We start from the raw sequence: 19944 nt of genomic DNA, 5'->3' as shown, positions 1-19944 counted from the left end.
CTCAGACTATGACCTCGTCATCTCCAGTGACCCGCTTCTCTGCCCTCCATTTCAGCCACCCCCACCAATGGCTGCCCAAGGCCATATCACCCTGGAACTGCTCCACTCCTAAAATCGCTGAGTCAGGCACTCCCTCTCTACCCACAGCCTTCAGGCCCTCCAGCCCACTCTCAGTCCCTTGTGGGACGTGGGTTCCGGATTCAGCAGGACACTGGGCCTTGTTTCCTCCCCTGCTGCCCCTTCTGTCTTCGTTTTCCTCCCTCCCCAGCTGAAGTTCCCTGGTCCATCATTCAAGCACTCTTCTGCCAACATCGCAGCTCTCTTGGCTGCCCATCTCTTGGTCCCGCCCGGCTGGCAGCCCCCCAGCCCTGGAGGAATCCCAGCCAGCCTCCAGCCTGAGGCACCCTCCCCCGCCTCTGCTGCTGGGAGCTAAGCTGGGGGAACCAGCCAGCGTTGAGCGGATGATCCCTGCTGCCAGACATGCATGTAGACCAGCTCAGCTGGCCTTGGCTTGTCCCTGCCCAGCTGGCCACTTGCTCTCTACTCAGCATTCTGCAGCGCCCCCGGAAGGGTGGGAAGACTACCTCCCCATATTAAACATCATCCCTCTCCCACCCACCAGCCGTCTCTCTGGGCTGATCGCCTACCTCTCTTCCACAGAGACAATAGAGGCCAGTCCTCCCAGCACTGCATCTGTACCCCCCAACTCCAACCCAGTGGCAGAGGCACCCTTCCCTTGGGTCCTTCTGCCAATGTCCTTCAGCCCATGCCCTGGACCCTAAGTGGCCATTCATCTGCATTTCTGTCAGTTCAGCCACCTTCCTTTCCAGATTCTTCCTGTCAGCATCTTAAAAAACTCAAATCTCTCACACCATTAAAAACCATAAGTCCTAAACTTTTGTATTCACTGACTGTTCTCTCACGTCCCTCCATCCTTTGAGTCTCCAGTTAGCTTCCAGCAGTCTCATCACTCTACTGCAAGGCGCTGGCTAAGGTTACCACTGATCTTCATGTAGCCAAGGTCTCCAGGCCTAATCAAGAGCCACACCTCTCTCAACTGCCCCCAGCAGTCTTCTTCCTCTCACGGTGTCTCTCTGATTTAATGCCTACTTCCCTGGCTGCTCTTCTTCCTCCACTCCACCTCTTCTACCTCTACTCTGGCTTATCCCAGGAGTAAGGACTGCTATTGTAGAAAGGAGTGAACCCTTCTATAGGGACCCATCTAGGAGATCTCTCCCCAGCTGGGGATTTAGAACTGGCTTCCCTAAAGAGGTGGCTATTTAGCTGAGGGGAGAGGCATTTAAAGGAAGAGCTGGGGGAAGGGAATTCTAGACTGAGGGAGCCATACTTGTCCTGAGCAGATGGAACGTGAAGCCCATACCCTAGAGATGTCCAGAAGAAGGTAACCAGAGAGGAGAGTGCAGTCCCCCAGGTGGTGGAAGTGTCAGCTAGAGGCTCCATCCTGGGTGTGAAGACTTGAGGGAACAATGCCATTGCTGCCCACAAGCAAAGCTGGTCCAGTTAGGGTGGAGGTTGGGACCACCACAGAAATCACCTTAGCTCCATCCCTTAAAGGAATCTCTTAGTTGCCTTTGGAGCTGCCCCAGGGTGGCCAGAACAGGCTTTTGCAGGAGGCAGTGATTTCCATGTCACTGAAGAAGTGCAAGCAGAAGCTGGTCAAGACCTCCTATGCCCTCCCGTGGTGAGACACAGTGTCCAGTGGTTTTGTAGATCTCAGCCAGCCGTCAGCCAACACACATTACCAGTATCAGCTCTGGGCTAGGCCCAGTGCCAAAAGGGAGGGAGATATATAGATGCAACGGGATGGGGGCTGGTGGTGGTGTAGACAGCTCCTGAATAGGCCTGTGAGTAGCTGCCACAGATGGAGCCAGGGGTCAAAGAAGGCTTCCCAGCACTGAGAAGACTCCAGGATCAGGTGGGGTTAGGGAAGCCAGTTGGGAGAGTGGGTGGCCAGAATGGAGGCAGCTGCCTGGCATGAACAGACAGACCCTGAGTGAGAGAGGTCTTCCTAAAATAGACTGTCATTAGTCATATGATCTTGAAAGGATTCAGTTCAAGCTCGTGCAGTAACATGTAATATGTCACTGTACTAAAGGCTTCTTCCAGGCCCAGCCATTAACTTGCTGTGTGACTTGGGATAGAGTTTCTATTAGGGTTTTTTGGCTTTGGAGGGGGTCTTGACCTAGGCCATTCCATGATGGTTTCCCATTCGGGAAGCCAGGAGAGTTGCTTGTGGGAGAAATGAGTTTGGTCTCTAGGGATTCTCAGGTGGGCCCCAGAGACCTTTGTCCTCAGATGAGTGAGCCTCCCTGAAGGGGGCCATCCCCAGTGTGCAATACCTGCCTGCAGACCAGGTGCCCATTGGCAGAGCCTGAGCATGGTAACTTACATCATCTGGGGAAGGTAAGGTGCCATCTTTCTCCTGTACCAGGGGCCTCAGTGCCACCAGCCTGTAGTGGGCAGCTGGAAGGAGGCTTTATTCCCGGACAATGGCCTCAAGCGCCCTGTAGGCTTATTAGCACACTTGCCATTTTCTCCAGGACATGTTGCTTCAGCCTTGGGCCCTACTTGGGCCCTGTTGCATCAGGGTTCCTTAGGCTTCCCTATCCTGGCCCTCCAGCCCTCATTGTCCACAACTAGTGTTTCTGGGTTGATGGCAGGGTTTTTACAGGCTAGGGCTATAGACCTGCTATGGTTTCTGGGTCCTGAGTTAGACCTGGCTCCTGCCTTGAGGAAGAGCCAGAACCCATAGTTTTCCTAAGCCTGAGGGAGAAAAAGTAGGAGCTCTTCAAGGCCAATAAGGCTTAGGTAAAGTGGGAGAATCCAACTGCACCTATGGAATGGGAGAGGATTTTAATGAGGGGAAGATCAAGGCTTCAGTAGTTCTTTTATGGGCCATGCTACAGTCATCCTGATTGCAGAAGGGAAACAGGCTTGACAGCTGGTATGCTGACAGCATAGCTTGATATCTCTTCACTTTCCACCCTGGGTGAGTCTCTGAAGACTCAGATGTGACTGAGCATAGATACTGTTACTAATAGCTCCTGCTGGGAGCTATGAATGGACAGACTGGCAGGGATGCTGGCCTCTTCATCAGCACCAGACTGGCCCCACCACTGGGATGGTGAGAACATGGAAGTAAGCCATGCTGTTCCAGCAGGTGGCGCCAAGGGGCACACCAGAGAGACAGGGCTTGGCTAGGGACTCTGAAGACTTCTTGTAGGAAGTGGCTTCTTAAACTCCAACCCACGATTTCTGTGGGCCCAAGTTGAATCTTCAAGGCATAGGGCAAGGGAGGGCCTCCAGGCAGAGGAATATAGACTGCCCCATTCTCACTCCATGAGGGCCTCTTTGGCCTGGCGGGCAGCCGCTTGTACACTCCTCAGCTGTCTTCCTCTGAAGGGAGATGCTGACCAGCTGGAACCTCATTCTCTCTTATTGAGGCCAAATGAGGGGAGGACTGGTAGAGTGGCTTTCTATGGGCCAGGAGGCAGCTGCTGAAGCCAGGCATGGAAGAGGAGGATTTCCCTGTCTGCTGAAGGCCTTGGCCTTGGGAGAGAAGCAGACAGCTAGGCCTGTGTCATCTCTGCCAGGCCTGCCCTGCCTCCTTTTGCTCAAGAAGGAGGATTCTGGCTCTCATTGGGCAGGGGAGAGAAACAGGGGCTGCTGCTATAGCAACTTCGTAGTTGACCTATGGGGAGGGAAGTGCTGGGCCTGGCACAGGATCATCCAAGGCTGGCCTAACCTGGGTTAGAAGGGTGCCTTGGAAGGGGCTGGGGGTGTGTGATCACAAGCGACCCTTACTTGGCTCGGCGTTTTCCTTGGTGCCAGCTAAGATTTCTAGCAGGAGAGGCTGGGGTCAGCCAGGGGGTGCAACCATCAGCCCCCACATCTGCTGTCAGGTCTGAAAAGTGAGTCATAGCTGGTCTGTTCCATATCACTGGAGGGACAGCAGCAAAGCCAAACAGCAGAATCTTCCCACAAGGTCTCCTCTGAGGTGGGGCCAGGATCCTGAGGTACCTCCCTTGGGCCCTGACCCCAGCCCTACTCCCAACATAAACAAATACCCTAATTTGTGGGCATAAGGAGTGGGGAGGTTTAGAAAAGGAAGACTGGCTTTTGGGGATCCCTGTGAGAAGACAAGGCCAGATGGGGAGTGTGGAGCCCTAGGGCATGGGAACCCTGGACATGAGTAGAGGTGTGTGGACACTGACCATGGGGACAAAGAGCTCTTCTGTCTTATGGTGTGACAGGCTGGTGCCTGCACTCCGTGCCTTATTTCCTCTGATGGTTGGTGTTGCAGGTGGTTGTGGAATCAGTTGGATAGTACAGGTCTAAGAGGTACGCTGTTCTCTCCCTTCCTGTCCAAAGGGTTGTGAGAGCATAAAAGAGCATTTGCAGAATCCTTATGGCTGTCTCAGGGAACATGATGGCTAGAGTGGGGCTGGATGAGGTGTAGGATGTGGTGTGTAGCATGATCCTGGGGTACATGAGATTCCAGAGGCATCAAGGGCAAGAGGAATGTGTTGTCCAGGGTAGCGAAGATGCAGGCTGGGGCCAGAGACCAAGGCACAAAGCTCTGGACCTCTTGGCGGTTCCTCCACTCTGCCAGCTCTGTCAGGTCAGGGTCAGAAGGCTGGCCATTTGGGCCTCTTGGCATACAACTGCAAGTGGGCCCTGCCTGAAGCCCTCAGTGTGAGAAGAGGGGGGCCTGTGTCTTCTCAGCACACATCCTGTAGCTGACCCAGCCAGACTGGGGGAGGAGAGAGGGCAGCTGCCTGGCCCTAAGCCCAGGAGAACAGAGGTCGTAGCAGGGTGCTCGGCTGGGTGGGAGCTGGGGGAGCGGCAAGCAGGAGGAGTGGGGGTCAGGCCAGGACAGGAGCTGTGACTTCTTCCTCCTGCTGCCTTCGTGGAGGGCCCCGTGGGAGCTCCCCCAGTGGCTAGCCCTCTGAGCTAAAGCCTGGGCCATCAGCCTCCTTCCCTTTCTTCCTTTGATATTGGGAGGCCATTCCTACTGGGGGTCTTCCTTAGACAGCCTCAGCACTGGTGCTCAAGATATTGTCACAGGACAGGGGCTTGGTTGTGGCTCACTCAAAGCTCAATGGGACTGTGTTCAGTGCCCAATTCAGGGCAGCAGCCTTCACCCCACCTCTCACCCTTCAGCGAGAACCCCGTTCTGGCCTTGGAGGATGTCCTCCCCCAGGCCTCATCCAGCTCCTTTGTCTCCTGAATTCATCAAGAGTGACAGGCTAGAGGAATGTTGTGGCTACTGAAGCCTGACTGTGGCCCTCTCCCCCTCTTTAACCTATCCCCACATAGGTGACTACACAGAATTCTTTGCTTAGGCCCTTTGTGGCATTGTCTTAATGGCAAGAGGCAAAGCTGCCTCTTGCCAAGTCTTAACTGGGCAGCTCCATTCCTCCCCAGCTTCACAGCCCCCTCTGCTGCCCATGTACTGTCCAGAACAGAGAGTGAGTGCTGGAGCGCAGGGAGCCTCGGCCTGGGACTGACCGGAGCCCAGCCTCCTGTCCAGGTCTCTGGGTCTCCTCTAGGCTCTTCTGGGCAGACACCTGGCCCTGGCCTTGAGGAGGCAGCACTTTGTCTTTGGAGTGGGCTATGCAGGGCTGCTGTCTGCCTGCTCCATCTCTGTCTGTCCTGGGGCCTTACTTCAAAGGGGCCCTCCCACTGGCCTTCCCTAGAGAAGTTTCTCTCCACCCTATTCCTCAGCCTCTCCGATCCTTGACATTTTCCCCTCCCTCTCTGTTCCTACCCAGCAGCCAGTGTGACCCTAACTGGACTGTATACTCCCTGCTTACATCCTGCTCATGGATTCCTCTTGCTAAAAATGAAGGCAGGACCCTCAGCTCAGCCTGCTGGACCAGTTGCCAGGCCCCAGCCTGCTGCCAGTACTGCCCTTTCCCTCTGCCAGCCCTGACTGTGCTCAGTTCCTTGAATGTGGCTGCCATTCAGTGAATGCCTCTAAGCCTTTGCATACACCATTCCCTCTTCCCAGAATCCACTTTTATCTCCTAGTTCTTTCATCTCCCAGGCTGACCAGTACACCTCACCTCCATATGCCCATGGTTCCCGTGTCCTGCTAGAACACTGTTCACACTATGGGGTAGTTACCTGTTTCCCAGTCGCTCATGGGGCATGAATTCTACCCTTCCCCCACCAAGGGAGGGGCCATGTCTGTCTTGTGCTCTTGGTACTGGAATAGGAGGCACACTTGGGCAGGGAGATGGGCCAGTGGCGCTTATCTGCAGCACCCTTGAGACAGCATTCATTGTCAAGAAGCTGGTGTCCTGTGCAGTGTGGGGAGAGGGGTGTGGTGTCCGGACTTCCAGCTGCCCTCCCCCCGTGACGGGCTGCCTGCTGTTGTGTGCCTCCCATAGTTACAGCTACATGATTGACAACGTGATCCTACTCATCACGGGCACGCTGCACCAGCGCTCTATCGCCGAGCTTGTGCCCAAGTGCCACCCACTAGGCAGCTTTGAGCAGATGGAGGCCGTGAACATTGCGCAGACACCTGCTGAGCTCTACAATGCTATTCTGGTGGACACACCCCTGGGTGAGCTGCTGAGATGGAGGAGGGAGGAGGTGGGCATCAGTGTCAATGCCTCAAATGTGAAGTTTGCATATCCCTGGCGTGACCCTGAGCCAGAATGTGAGGCCTGCCCTCTGCTGCCTACCTTTATGTTCCCCTCGACTTCCCCTCCCATCCTCTCCTCCTCACACTGCCTTCTCCTTTACTGTTGCTTTGTTGGCCCAGGCAAGCTACCCCAAGGGCCTGACTCAGACTATCTGTCTTTGTGAAACTGAATGATTTTTCAGAATGCAGAAGAGGGCTGAGCTCAGGGAGAGTGGAGAGAGGCCCGGGTCCCTATCAGTGGAAGCGCTGATAAACTGTGGCCCCAAGCAGGGGGGGAGCGGCTGGCTTCCCATGGGCACAAGAGGGAAGCAAATAGCTTCACTTGCTTCTACCGAACAGTCCCAGGGGCCAGGTCAGGCAGTGTCCGGCAGGATGCAGGGTTCATGTTAGAGGCCAAGGAAGGGGAACTGGGAGCTTCCTGCAGGGCCCCGCCTAGGCAGCACTGGCTCTTGCCTGCCGTGGAGGCTGGGGAGAAGGCATTAAGGCCATCATCAGTGGGTGCCCTCATAGCCAGGGTCCTAGTCCCCCGGGCACCACCTCCAGGAAGCCTCCAGGGTTGAACAACTAGGCCCTAAGTTGCACTTAGTCCTGCACAAAGAGGCCTGAGCCATGCCTTCTTATCTGTCATAGAGTCTCCCATTAACTCTGAGCTAGTTCTGGGCTGTTTGTGGCTTCTTCAGTTTATCCATCTTTAAAAAAGAGACCAGTGAGTTCACAGGCTCCCCTGAGGATGGGGGAGCTATATCCTGCTCTGGTCTCTACTTCTAGCTCAACAGTGGCCCCTTGGGTCTCTGGTCCATGCCCACCCAGCTGTTGAACTCATTCATCGTCCTAAGGGGAAGGAGGCTGGTTTTCCAAAGGTGGGCCTTAGGCAGAGAAGTGAGCATCAAACCCCAAATTCACAGCAGCCCCTCAAGAAGGGAAGATGTCACGGCCTCTTATGCAAGCCTGTCTTTGGCATGGTCTGAGCTTGGGTCTGCCCCAACGGTGATTAGATCATGTTATGGCTAGCTGCCTCCTTTATAAATCAGTTTTAGGAGCAAGAAGGCAGGAGAAGCTCAGGTCAGTGCGTATAGCCTAGGGCAGTGGTCCCCAACCTTTTTGGCACCAGGGACTGGTGCTCCTGTGAGGATTTAATGCCTGATAATCAGAGATAGAGCTGAGGCGGTGATGCTAGCACTAGGGAGTGGCTGCAAATACGCTGGCTTGCCCACCGCTCACCTCCTCCTGTGCGGCCCAATTCCTAACAGGCCATGGACTGGTACTGGTCCGTGCCCCAGGGCTTGGGGACCACTTCCAAAGCAATAGCCTAGGCCAGGTTAGGGAACCCCCAGTACCCAGCCAGATGAGCATTGTGGCAGGGGCCCTCTGTGCCCTGCACGGGTAGTTGAACATTAGCAGGATTCTTACCTAAGCTACATCTACTCTCCCACCCCTCACACCCAGTCTTTCCTCCTCAGCGGCTTTTTTCCAGGACTGCATCTCAGAGCAGGACCTCGATGAGATGAACATTGAGATCATCCGCAATACGCTCTACAAGGTAGTACTCCCCCGCCTCCCAGTGAGCAGTGGGGGTTTGACTTGCAGGTTGGCGGACTGTGGGTGTGGTCGGCCTGTGATTTATGTGGGGTGCTGGGGCAGGATGCAACTGCACCAGGCTCAACCCCGGGGGCTTATCCACTCACTTTCTGGCTCCCGCGATGGGCACAAGGCTTCATAGAACAGGTTCTCCATCCCGTGGCGCCCACGGCAGACCCAGATAAGATCACCAGGAGTGGCGGGTGCTCCACAGCTCGGCTTGTCAGAGCTGGCTCCTGGATGGCTGTTCTCCCTGCATCCAGGAGGGTCATGAGCCACCACCCAGGCTATAGCTCTCAGGCTCACCCCACCTGGAGTGTTGCCAGCAAGGACAGGCACTTGAGCAGAGCCTACAGTGTCCTCAGTTACAGTGAGGGGAGGGACCCAGCCAGGCATAGCCAGGTCCCCGTGTCCCTCTCAAGTTCCAGGGTGTAGAGCCAATGCCACATCACATCACACCATCCTCATCCCCCACCTACCTTGTGCTTCACACCAGGTTTTGGAGATAAAGTGGGCTTGGGATTCCTAGGTCACTGTGGCTTGGCATAAAGACGTTAGGAGCAGGGCTGAGAGCCAAGAAAGGGGGCTGGCCAGGGACCAGTGAGGGACATTTGGGATAGACTGAGCTTTGGCTGTCGTGAGGTACTGAGCTGTGGTGCCAGGACCCTTCATGGGCTACAGCCAGGAACATGGGTCAGCAGTCGGCAGGCTCCAAAGGGAGGTGAGGGTAGCACTGACCAAGGGCCCAGCCGACCTAGCCCTGAGAACATCTGCCTATCGGATCTTTACAGTGAGAGTCCTCTCCTGCCCTGTGTGGTTAGGTGGCCGACACTTGGCTGCAGCTAGAGCGAGGCCCTCCAGTCTCCTTGCAGGGGTCTGGGCCAGAGTGCAGGGAGGGTCTTGTGGCAGTGAAGGGGCTGCCAGGAGGCTGATGTAGTGTAGGCTGGGGAGGAGCACATGCAGAAGCAAGCATGGAGCATGGGCCAAGTGGCATGTGGTTTGCTGTGGAAGTGCAGGTTCCCGAAGGACAGCAGGAGACAAGTCTGGAAAAAGGAGTAGGCATAGAATCAAGTCACCTGGGGCCTTGAATGCCAGGCCAGGAGTTTGAACTTAATCCTTCAGGGCCAGCCAGTGAAGGTTTCCAACAGGTCAGAGTATCATCAGAAAGCCTCTCTGGCTGCAATATGGAGGACAGATTAGAGGGGATGAGACCAGAGGTAGAAAGACTATGCAGTCCTCAGGACTGCCCTAGCAGCTAGGTGGGCATCAGTATTCCCATTTGTAAGATGAGGAAACTGAAGGCTCAGAGAAGTAGCTCGGGTTGCCTGAAGCCACGTGTTAGACACTGGCAGCACTGGGAATCACACCTGGTTTAGCCTGTTTGCAAAGCAAGTGCTCTCATTCACCCCGCTAGTAGGGAGACAGACCATTCAATCAGGAGAGAGAGAGAGAGTGTATGTGTTCCCTCCTGCTCAGCTGGCCTGTTGCCAGGTTCCCTACCCTGAGACAGGATGAGGGGTGCGGTCGTCCCCCTAGCCTCACCCACACCCTCACCGGGCCTGACTGGTTTTAGCTGGAGCCACTGGTGAGGGCTGCCCGGGCACCATCTCGTAAACACCAATTTAATGCTGCAGGCACCGTGCCAGGACCGCCCGCCCAGTAAGCGATGTACCAACCCAGTGGCCACAGATGGGAGATTAGGTGGACCCTCGGCTGCCTGCCGGCTGGAAACTCAAGGCAGCTGGCACAACAGCCACAGGCTGGCAGACAGCCCCAGGGTACAGGGTGGGCGTGGGGAGGTGACCTTGGTACCTGGGCCTTTGGAGTCTTGCCAGTTTCTTCAGCTGTCCTAACCTTCAGAAGAGAGTCTGGGCCTGTCCTACCAGCCTCCTCCATGCTGGGGTCAGCCTCTAAGCAAAGGTTGGTGGCTTACCCCACTGATAGGAATTGCAGACCCCACTAGGGCAGGCCTGGGGATTTGGGCATAGCCAGCTCGGCTGGCTGTAGGGAAGGAGGTGGCTGGAGATAGTACTGGAAGGACTAAACAGTACCCCCAAGCCATGGTAGGGTTGGCAGCTGCTTCCTAGGGATCTATCTGCTGTGCTGATGTCCACTTACCCTTTCCAGGCTTCTTTTTCTCTGACCTGTCCTAGCCGTTGGTTTCCTGTGACCCCAGTGGTCACCTCAGATGTTCCTCTGAGCCCAGCTTGCCAAGTGTTGCTGGCCAGGCTGGGCCTGAGCTTGTTGACTCCTAGGTCTTATCTTACCTCTTCCCTTAGGGCAGCAGAGCTGGTGGCCCAAGTCAGCTGGTGGAGGGTACAAAGGTCTCTACACTTTGGAGGATAGACCTTGGCATGGAAAGCTCCCATCCTTTACTCCCAACTCAGAAGAGTAGTCTCTAGCCTACGAAGCCAGAGTCCCAGTGACTATGCCACCAGCTGGGATCCAGGAGGATCAGAATGAAGGGAACTCCCCAAGGAGGTGGCAAGACCAGCAAGACCACCCCCCTTCCTTGACTTGGAGATGTGCAGGGAAGGAAGCCTGTTTATGACTAATTTTATGAATGAGTTCTGGAAGGGACCTGGTGCCTGGGCTGACCTATCTTCTCCTCATACCTAGCAGATCCAATTTGCCTGGGCAGGAAGTGCTTGTTCCTGCCGTCAGCCCATGTGTCTGGCCATTGCTCTGCAAGGCTGACGTCTCTGTAGGCAATAACCATCCCTCAGCAGGGACTGGGCTGACAATTTAGTTCTTGCTGTATGATGCCTGGGGGATGGGAGGAAGAAGAAGTGTTCTATAAGGTGAGTGCCAAAAGGGGCCAGGGCATCAAGTCTAGGCCATCTCCATGAACTCTCAGGAGTAACCTTCTCTCATTAGCCCATCAAGTGGTTTTCTGAGCCTGAGAAGGGGAGATCTGGGGGAAAGGCAAGCAGAACAGCAGGGGGAGGACAGAGACCCTCTCTGACCCTGGCCTTCTGTGGGATGAGGGTATGGGGGGCACGGCACCATGCAGCAGACAGTCGGCCAGAAATTGCTGTCTCTCCGGGAGTTGGTGGCGGGGGCAGACAAGGCAGCAGGCTACCGATGCTTGGCTAGTTAACAGTTTCAGAAACTCTGACTTGGAGGCTTCCCTGGCCGATCTGTGCATGTGATGTTTGGACTCACCATGAAAGAGGCTGGAAGGAGAGAAGGTGACTGTGAGCAGGAGGCTGGGCAAGCCCCCCAGAGTCTCCCTGTTTGGGCTGAGCAAGCCCCATGTTCTGCACAGGCCTACCTGGAATCCTTCTACAAGTTCTGCACCCTACTGGGCGGGACCACAGCTGATGCCATGTGCCCCATCCTGGAGGTGAGTGCCTGCCCACCCTCCTGCTGGCTGGTCTCTGGGGGAAGACAGGCCTGGGGGATGTCCTGCCAACTGACTGGCCCCTGCCTTCCTCCCCTCCCTCTCTCCTTGCACGTGTACTGGCCCCACAGTTTGAAGCAGACCGCCGCGCCTTCATCATCACCATCAACTCCTTTGGCACAGAACTGTCTAAAGAGGATCGTGCAAAGCTCTTTCCACACTGTGGGCGGCTCTACCCAGAGGGCCTGGCCCAGCTGGCTCGGGCTGATGACTACGAACAAGTCAAGAACGTGGCTGACTACTACCCGGTGAGTGCCCTGGCTACAGGACAGCGGGTGAGCGTATTGGCACCTACATACCCACACCCAACAATGCCCTTATGCTCATGCTTCCCACCACTCCCCTGGGCCAGGAGTATAAGCTGCTCTTTGAAGGAGCAGGGAGCAACCCCGGAGACAAGACCCTGGAGGACCGATTCTTTGAGCATGAGGTAGGTGCCAGGCCTGCCCGTCACAGGGAGGGGTTGGTGGCTCAGGCTTCACTCTGCGGTCACGGCCACATGCACACTGTACCTACCTCTGTCCACAGGTGAAACTGAACAAGTTGGCCTTCCTGAACCAGTTTCACTTTGGTGTCTTTTACGCCTTTGTGAAGCTCAAGGAGCAGGAGTGTCGCAACATTGTATGGATTGCCGAGTGCATTGCCCAGCGTCACCGCGCCAAGATCGACAACTATATCCCCATCTTCTAGTGCCCTGGCCCAAGGCTCCCCATAAGTGTGTGTGTGTCTGTGCTGTGACCGAGGCTACAGCTCACCTGCCTGTTCTGGGGGTAGCACATTGTCTTAGTGGCTGCCCAGTTTCCCTGACCCTCTGCTCTTGGGCCTGAAAAGAGGCTGAGTACCTGTTCTCCCCACCAAGGATGGATGGACCAAGGCCCCACCTCCAGATCAAGGAGGCCCCTCAGTCCTGTTTACAGCCACTGACATGTCTGAGAAGCATGTGGTCACTTTTGTGTCCTTCCCTAACCTGAGAATCACTCGGGGCAACATGAGCCTCCTCTCTCTTTTATGGGTCAACCCCAGAGACATGGCCCAGGGGAAGGATAGTGTGTGTCTTTGAGGCATGGGGGTGCATCCCCCTCCTTCAGCTCTGCCCTTCAACAATAAACTGCCCTCTCCAAACCTGGCTGTCTGCTGTCTCCTTTGGGTCCTAGGTCCTCTTCCTGACTCCCAACTTCCTTTAGGTGCACCCTTACTGAGCCCACTCCCACCTAGCCTAAACCTTCTTCTTCCCTCATCAGTCGCAGTCGGCAGTTCCAGGTTGGCCCTCTCCTGTGCAGCCAGATTCCTCAGGGTTGGGGGAGAGGGGGTCACTGGAGGATAGCCCCTTGCTTACCTGGAGGCTTGGGGCCTGGCCCTGGCGGGACCCCAGGCCTCCCTATTTTCCCTATTTGCTTCATTGAGCCCCACCACTCCCTGGGCCAGGGATCTTCACCCCCATTTCACTCTGATGGAAACCCAAACCTATAGTCTGTCCAAAGTCAATGAAGGGGGTAGGTGTGAACCACAGAGCCTGTGCCCAGAGCTTCGGCCCCCATGCTGAGCTCTAGACATTCTCCAGGCAGTTCCTGATACATCACAATAGCCACAGCCTGTCACCTCCAAACACAGCATCTCCATTCTAGAAGAAATAAAAATGTCTTTATTTTAAAAATGGCAATCAGGCAAGTAGGGTATGCAGGCTCCCTGTGGCTTGGAGGGCTTAGGGTGGGTGGTTGGGGTCCTAATTCTTGAGCCAGTCAAGAAACAGTTGGGATTCACCTTATGACTCACAGCACTGAGGCTCTAGTGCTGAGAAGTAATCCTGAGGGGATCCCCAACCCACCTGGCCCTCTTTAGTTTGCAGAGGTACTATCTGCGGGATCCTGTCAAAGGCTACAGCTACGGCTTACACTAAACTCTTCATCTACCTGGGTTCTCCAAGCTGCCCCGGAGGGTCTATTTAGGCTCTTGAAGCAGTAGAGAAGACTGGAGGTTCACTGAGAAGCCACAGCCTCACCAGACCTGGCAGTGGATGGGCTGGGGTCCTTTAGGACAGGCTCTAGGGCAGACTTGGGGGTTGCAGTGCCCAGGGGAGGTCCAAGGGCTCATGGGACCTCCTTCTGGAGCAGCTAGACCATATGTGCACACTGCTCATTGGGCTTCCATGGGGGAAGGGCCCAGGTTTGGGTCTGGGTCCTGGACTGCATCCTGGGTAGGGGTACGGCTGGGTTGGCCAGGCCACAGTGCTCTTGGCAGACAGGGACTGATGAAGAAGGTCTGCAGGAAGCGGCGCCGCAGGCCCTCGGGAAGGTAATGGTGGATGAAATACATGAGCCCCAGGCCACGGCCCGGGTAATAGCGGCGGCGTGGCTGTGCTGCCAGCAGTGCATCAATGATGGCATCTACAACTGGGTTGAGATCGGGCAGTGCCAGGCTCAGCGAATGCAGAAACTGCCTGTGCGAGTGCTCGACATAGTCCTCGCCATAGGCCTGCAGCAGCTCTTGCGGCAGGTTGGCAAGGAGCAGGTGCTTGCGTCGCTCCCAGTGGCCCACATTTTGCACCGACTCTGGGGAAAGAGTAGAAAGGTCAGCGTGGGGTCAGCTAGGGAAGCCAAAGCCAGACCCAGGCTTATCTAACCTACCCACAACTGGCCTTCTGCCAGAGCCACGCCCACTCTTCAGACTTGTCCCCACCCCAGATAAAACCACCACCTCACTCCTTTTCCCAACCCCAGGCTTTGTGTACACCCAACCCTGACTTTCACCTGTCTTGAAGCAGCCAGGCTGGATGACGCTGACCTTGACCCCCCAGGGTAGAAGTTCACAGTCGAATACGTCCATGAGTAGCAATATGGCCGCTTTAGAGGTCCCATAGGCAGCCAAGCATGGATATGGCATGTCTCCTGGGGATGGATTGGGGATGGGGCAGCTTAGCCTGGGCCAGAGGCTCCAGCATCCTGAGCTGCTCTTTTTCTGCTGCATTGTGGGAGTGTACTCACCTGCTGGGCTGCCCACAGTCACGATGCGACCACTTGAATGGCGCAAAAGTGGCAAGAGGCCCTTGGTCAGCTGCAGTGTGCCAAAGAAATTCACCTCCATGCAGCTGCGGAACATGGCCACTGGAGACAGCTCAGCATCGGCCACTACATCATTGACGCCTGCATTGTTGACCAGGCCCCACAAGCCTGAGGGCATGGACCAGGGAAGGAAGCTGTGGGTCGGCCTAGCAGCAAACCTCCAATCCCTGCCCCTTCACACCCACCCAGCCACTCCTCTTTTGGGGGAGCTGTACCCACTGACCTGTGCTGGTGGTATGGGCCTTGGTGAACTCCAGTGCATGGCTAATGTCAGCTGGCTTGGTCAGGTCCATCTGGAGCAGCTTTAGGTGAGGGGAACAGCAGGCACGCAGCTCTAGGGCGCCAGGGCTATCCAAGTCCAACACAGTGGCCAGCACCGTGAAACCCATGGCATCTAGCTTCTTGGCCGCCTCCTTGCCAAAACCAGAATCACAGCCTGGCCAAGGCAGGGCAGCCAGTGAACTCCCACTGTGGCTCAGTCCAGCCTGAGACAACCCCAGTATCACCAGGTTCCAGATGGGATCCAGACCCCTGGACACCCAACCTACCAGCAGTCAGCAGCCCTCCCTCCTTTCCAAGGCCCATCTCCGCCAGGCTTTGCCCCTTTGGCTGAGTACCTGAGCATCAACTCTTTCACAGCTATGATCTCCCTTACTCCCCATAGTGACCCCATCAAAACATGCCTTATGAACCCCACTTTACAGTTGAGGAAACAGACCTGGTAATGCTAAGTTGCCTCTCAAAGTCACTCAGCGAAGAGTAAGGTGAAGACTCTATCCCAGGCTAGCCTGAGACCCAGTCCCAGGCCCGATGTCCTTCTGCCTGCTTGATATCAAGCCTCAGCTCAAATGCTCAGTATTACTGCACAGCCCCACTTCTTTTCTCGCTGCCCTTGCCCAGGCTTCTTCCACTTACCTGGACACTGAAGCAGTCCCTTCTTTAGTCATGTCGCATCTTACCCCTTGAATCCATTCTCTACCTAAGCAACCAGAGGGATCTTTCCAAAAATGACCATATCACTCGGCTGCTGAAAACCTTTCCAAGTCTCCCACAGCCCTCAGGATGAAGCTCAAGCCCTCTGCTCTGATATTCCAGACCCTACCCAACCTGAGCCAGGCTTCTTTTCCCAGCCCCAACACCTACACCAGGCTCTAGGCAAGCTGGAGGCCCATTCCCACCTTACCCCTGACCCCAACCCTTAGAATTCCAATCAGTGGCAACAGTGGGGCATTCCCTGAGTCCCAGACCACTTGCCCGCAGGACAGGGACAATGATGGATGGAGATAAGAACAGACCTGTATTTGAATCTCTTCCCACACCCACCAAGTGTGACCTGAGGTCGGTTACCACTCTTGAAGGCTTAACTTCCTGTCTTTGGTATGTAGAGAAAAGAACCACTAGACAGAGCCAGAGTCGGGGTCCAGTAAGTCCCTGCTTCCTTGACTGTTCCCATTCCAATCCTGGTGGAGCTTCCTCCCTCACTGGTCTTCTTCCTGAGCAAAAGCTGCAAAGCCGCTCTGCTCTCTAACTCGTGGATGGCTCTGCACCCCCTCTCCAGCTCAGCACCCTCCTCCCTTTCAGTGACAACAAAGGTGGGCAAGAGGCTGCGAGCTAGGCTTTGTGTGGCCAGGGGCCTGCCAACCAGCCAGGCTGAGGGACTCCTTCAAACTATGCAAGTCTGGCTGGAGGAGGGGAGTTATGTGTGTGTCCACTTGCGTAAGCTACCCCGCAGAGCAGACAGGCCCTTCACAGGGAAACTGAGGCCACCCAGAGCCTTACCTCTGCTGTCCCGGCAGTTACCCACATCTTGCACACCTGCATACACTCAGTACCTCTACATACCTCCAAACTACCTGCAGTGAATCGTGAACAACACAGAGCCTCACTCCCATGAGACCCCTGCCACCCATCAGTGCACAAATACGCACACAAGGCACCCAGTCACTCAGCACAAACCCAGGGCTGAGCTCCAAGAGTAGCTTTGGCCAGTAGTTCTCAAAGGCATTCTCAGGGAGGGGTGGGTGGCAGCTCTGGCAGGTGGCGCAGGGCCTGATGTCACCTACTTGTCTGGCAGTTAGGTAGTAAGAGAGGGACTCCCAGAGTTTGGGGCACTGAGAAACTTGGAGGCCTACACCTGATGCTTAGATGGAGTGGGCTGGGCAATCCTCTTTGCCTCCCCCGTCATGGGGCTGTGCAACCAGAAACGGGGGAGCCTAAGTCACAGAAAACATCCCTCCTCTCACCTCCCTCTCAGACTCAAGGCTAGGAGAAGAGACAGCAGCAGCACCAAGGCCTGAGGTGAGATCTCATGAAAGACACTACTGCAGATGGCCTGGGTCCTGTTGAGGCAGTTCACAAATTAGAAGGCAGGAGGGGAGCTGCCCAGTCCCTGGGGGTAGATCACAATCTAGTCCCTGCTTCATACCTGGAGGGTCTGTCACTTTTTTTCCTAAAACCCCTGAAACTGCAGTCCCCTGAGGCTTCACACTGTATTCTCAACTCAGGTCTCTCTCATCCAGCCTGAGCCCTGTTCTCTCTTCACTCTCTCTGCCTGAAGCCCAAAGCCCTGTGCCACCCTCTCCACCTCAACATATCTGGCTTCTTGCCTGGCATTCAAGGCCCCAACTGAGGAAGCAACGTCACATCCCACCATATCCCAGCAGCCAGACTGGTTATTGACTGTCCCCTATCAGGCCATGCTCATTCCTGCCTCAAGCCTTGTTTCACGCCCTTTGTCTGACACAAAGCACCTTCCACACACCGTGTATCTTCACTTGTCCTCCGAGGCCTTAGTTCAAGCATGGATGGCATCCTTTGGGAAGTTCTCCCAGCTCCATCTGATCATGCAAGACCCCCTACTGGACCAAAGTCTCTGAGAAGCCAGTCTAGTGGCTGCCCAAGCCCAGTGCAAAGGCAGAGCCTAGAGCACCTGTCCAGAGCCCTGGAGATTGGGGGAGAGTCTAGGCTGCCCTCCCCCCATGCAACAGAGTCAGTGCCTCCTGGCCTTTCTTCCTCTTTCCCACTTCTGGCTGGGCTTCAGACCCCCTCCCCTTCCCTCCATCTGGTGACAGATTTATTCCCTACTCCAGACAAAAGGATCTCAGCCAGGCAGCCAGAGGCACCTGAGCCCAAGTCTCTAAGACCTCCTTCCTAGGCACAGAGGACCAGGAGGAATGGGTGCTGGATGTAGACTCTGCACACTACCTAAGAAGTTTGGGGGTGAGAGGCAGGGTCTGAGAGGCAGATGAACGCCCAACTGCCCTCATGGTGACCTCAAGCTTTTCTGGATTCTAAAGATCCCAGCCAATTGGGGGGTAGAGGTTGCTTTGGTCTAAGCCCCTTCTTCTGGCTCCAGGGAACAGATGGGACATCCCATGTAGAGATGTTCAGCAGGGCTTAAGGGGTGACCGTCTCTGAAGTTTCTCAGAGATTGCTCTTTTGGAGAGGGGCATAGCATAAACCCTAAAGTACAGGAGACTCCATCTTTCTCAGCCACCAGTTTCCCCTGCGCACCTGCACACTCCCCGCAAGCAGGTTGTTAACCAGGACTAGAGGAGGTGCCTTGCTTCCTACTTGGTTCGCCCCCTGCACCTAGGGGAGGGGGAATCTCCTACTCCTGCGCTGGGTGTCCCGCCCTAGAGCCTGGAGTCCCGGTGCTCTGCGCACTCACCGGTGATGAGCACCGCGCGAGTGGCCACAGGCAGGCGCGGCTGGCGCGCCAAGCAGGACAACGCGATCCAGCCGGCGGCAGCCACCACGGCGAGTGCGGCCAGCGGGGGCAGCAGGCGCTGGCACAGCCAGTCGAGGGTAGCCAGCAGCACCAGCGCCGCCAACAGCGGGCGGTCCAGACGCAGGTCTGCGCGCAGCAGCTGCAGCAGCGCACGGGCCGCCACGAGCAGCCAGGCGCCGCCCGACGGGCAAAGCCAACGCTCCATGGTGGTCGGGTTGGGGCAGGCTGGGGCAGTGGCCGGGCTGGAGGGCAAGACTCGGGGCTGGGGCGAGGTGCGCGGAGTGCAGTAAAACACCGGTCACGGTCGGGAGGGATTCTCGCTTTCTTGGTACGCCCTCGGGCCGAGCTTATAAAAGCCCCAGGGAGGGGGCGGGAGAGGGCGGGGCGAAGGCGGAGAGGGGGCGGGGCTTCCCTCCACTTCTCTCCGGGCACCCTGCTCCGGGCAGGTGCCCCGCCTCCGCCCCACCCCCCAGGGCCAGATCCGCTTTCGAAGAAGCCAGAACAAAGTCCCAAAGTTGCTGCTAAAGGAGAAGACGCCCCCCTGCGGGGCCGCCACCGGGAGAAGGCCGCTTGGTCTGGCCCTCGTGGTTCGCATCCTCTCACCCCTGCGACCCCGCCACACGCGCCCCGGTCGCTAAGCCGCCGCTCCCAGGTGAGCACGATCAGCTCACACTTACTCGGGACACCTGAGGACAGGCACAATCTCCCTCCAAGCGCCCCACATTGATGACACACCACGACTGCCGTGCCTGCCGTGCCTGCCGGAACACCGCGGGAAACCAGCCTGCCCTCCCTCGGCCGCCGCCGCGAGCACACGCGCCGCACTCCCACGCTGTGCGAGGCCGCAGGGCCCTCGCACACACACCCTGACGCGCGCTCACACCTAAGTTGCCTGCGGGCACAAAACCAGCTTTGGGGCAGAGGCCAGTGGCAGCAGGACGACCGCCCAGGTTCTTGGGCCGGTGTCTTGGGAGTCTCTGCCCTGCCTTCCCTTTCCTAGCCCTGTGGATGCAGCAGTGCCACCTCCTCCTGCCGCACAAGTGTGTGTGTGTGTGTGTGTGTGTGTGTGTGTAAGCGTGGGAGGGTAAGAAGGGGTGTCACGGGAAGCGTCTTGGCTTCCCATTATCTCCAGCCCAACCCGAGACACTCCTAGAACCAGGCCAATGGGAACACCTGGGAAGTCAGTGAGGGCAGTCTCTAGGACAGGGTGATGCCTGCTCTGTTCTCATGATTCCCCAGGGGATAAAATAAGTGAGTGTGGGTGTATTTCCCTTCCTGTGTGTATGAAGGTTTGAGTTTGTGTGTGGCCCGGCGGCCCTCTACCCTGGCCACCCCTGTGTCTGGCACCCTGTGCTTGGCACGCATGCCAGGGCTCTGCCTGGCACTAGGAGTTGGTGCCAGTACCTGGCTGCCAGGCCCTATGCTGAGGGCAGTAGGTGCAGCCCATGGCAGAGGGGCTCCCTACTTCCTGTGGGCCTCTGGGTCTTGCCCAGTGCTT

The 19944-nt window shown here is 56.5% G+C and overlaps 2 protein-coding genes across 3 annotated transcripts in view; one reads left to right on the top strand and one right to left on the bottom strand.

The window, feature by feature from the left end:
- ATP6V0D1 (ATPase H+ transporting V0 subunit d1) overlaps positions 1–12783 on the top strand; it is a 41335-nt gene extending 28552 nt beyond the window's left edge. Inside the window, exons 3-8 of one of the 2 annotated variants that reach the window (XM_039888989.1) lie at positions 6417–6595; positions 8137–8216; positions 11523–11600; positions 11729–11905; positions 12010–12087; positions 12186–12783. In XM_039888989.1, coding sequence (XP_039744923.1) covers positions 6417–6595; positions 8137–8216; positions 11523–11600; positions 11729–11905; positions 12010–12087; positions 12186–12347 — 754 coding nt within the window. In that variant the 3' untranslated portion in view covers positions 12348–12783. Of the gene's footprint in view, positions 1–6416; positions 6596–8136; positions 8217–11505; positions 11601–11728; positions 11906–12009; positions 12088–12185 lie in introns of both variants that reach the window. The other variant, XM_039888990.1, reaches the window with a different exon arrangement.
- Positions 12784–13139: 356 nt separating this feature from the next.
- On the bottom strand, positions 13140–18738 carry HSD11B2 (hydroxysteroid 11-beta dehydrogenase 2). The gene is made up of 5 exons (XM_039888987.1): positions 18387–18738; positions 14940–15152; positions 14639–14824; positions 14405–14542; positions 13140–14206 (listed from the first exon to the last, which is right to left on the bottom strand). The coding sequence occupies exons 1-5, from the start codon at positions 18649–18651 to the stop codon at positions 13791–13793; spliced, it is 1218 nt and encodes a 405-aa protein (XP_039744921.1). The 5' UTR covers positions 18652–18738; the 3' UTR covers positions 13140–13790.
- Positions 18739–19944: the final 1206 nt, after the last annotated feature.

The sequence above is a fragment of the Pteropus medius genome, unplaced genomic scaffold (assembly GCF_902729225.1).
Source record: "Pteropus medius unplaced genomic scaffold, Ma_sr-lr_union100, whole genome shotgun sequence".
Taxonomy (NCBI): domain Eukaryota; kingdom Metazoa; phylum Chordata; class Mammalia; order Chiroptera; family Pteropodidae; genus Pteropus; species Pteropus medius.
Note: the sequence above shows the minus strand (reverse complement) of the source record. Positions and strands in the feature narration are given on the sequence as shown.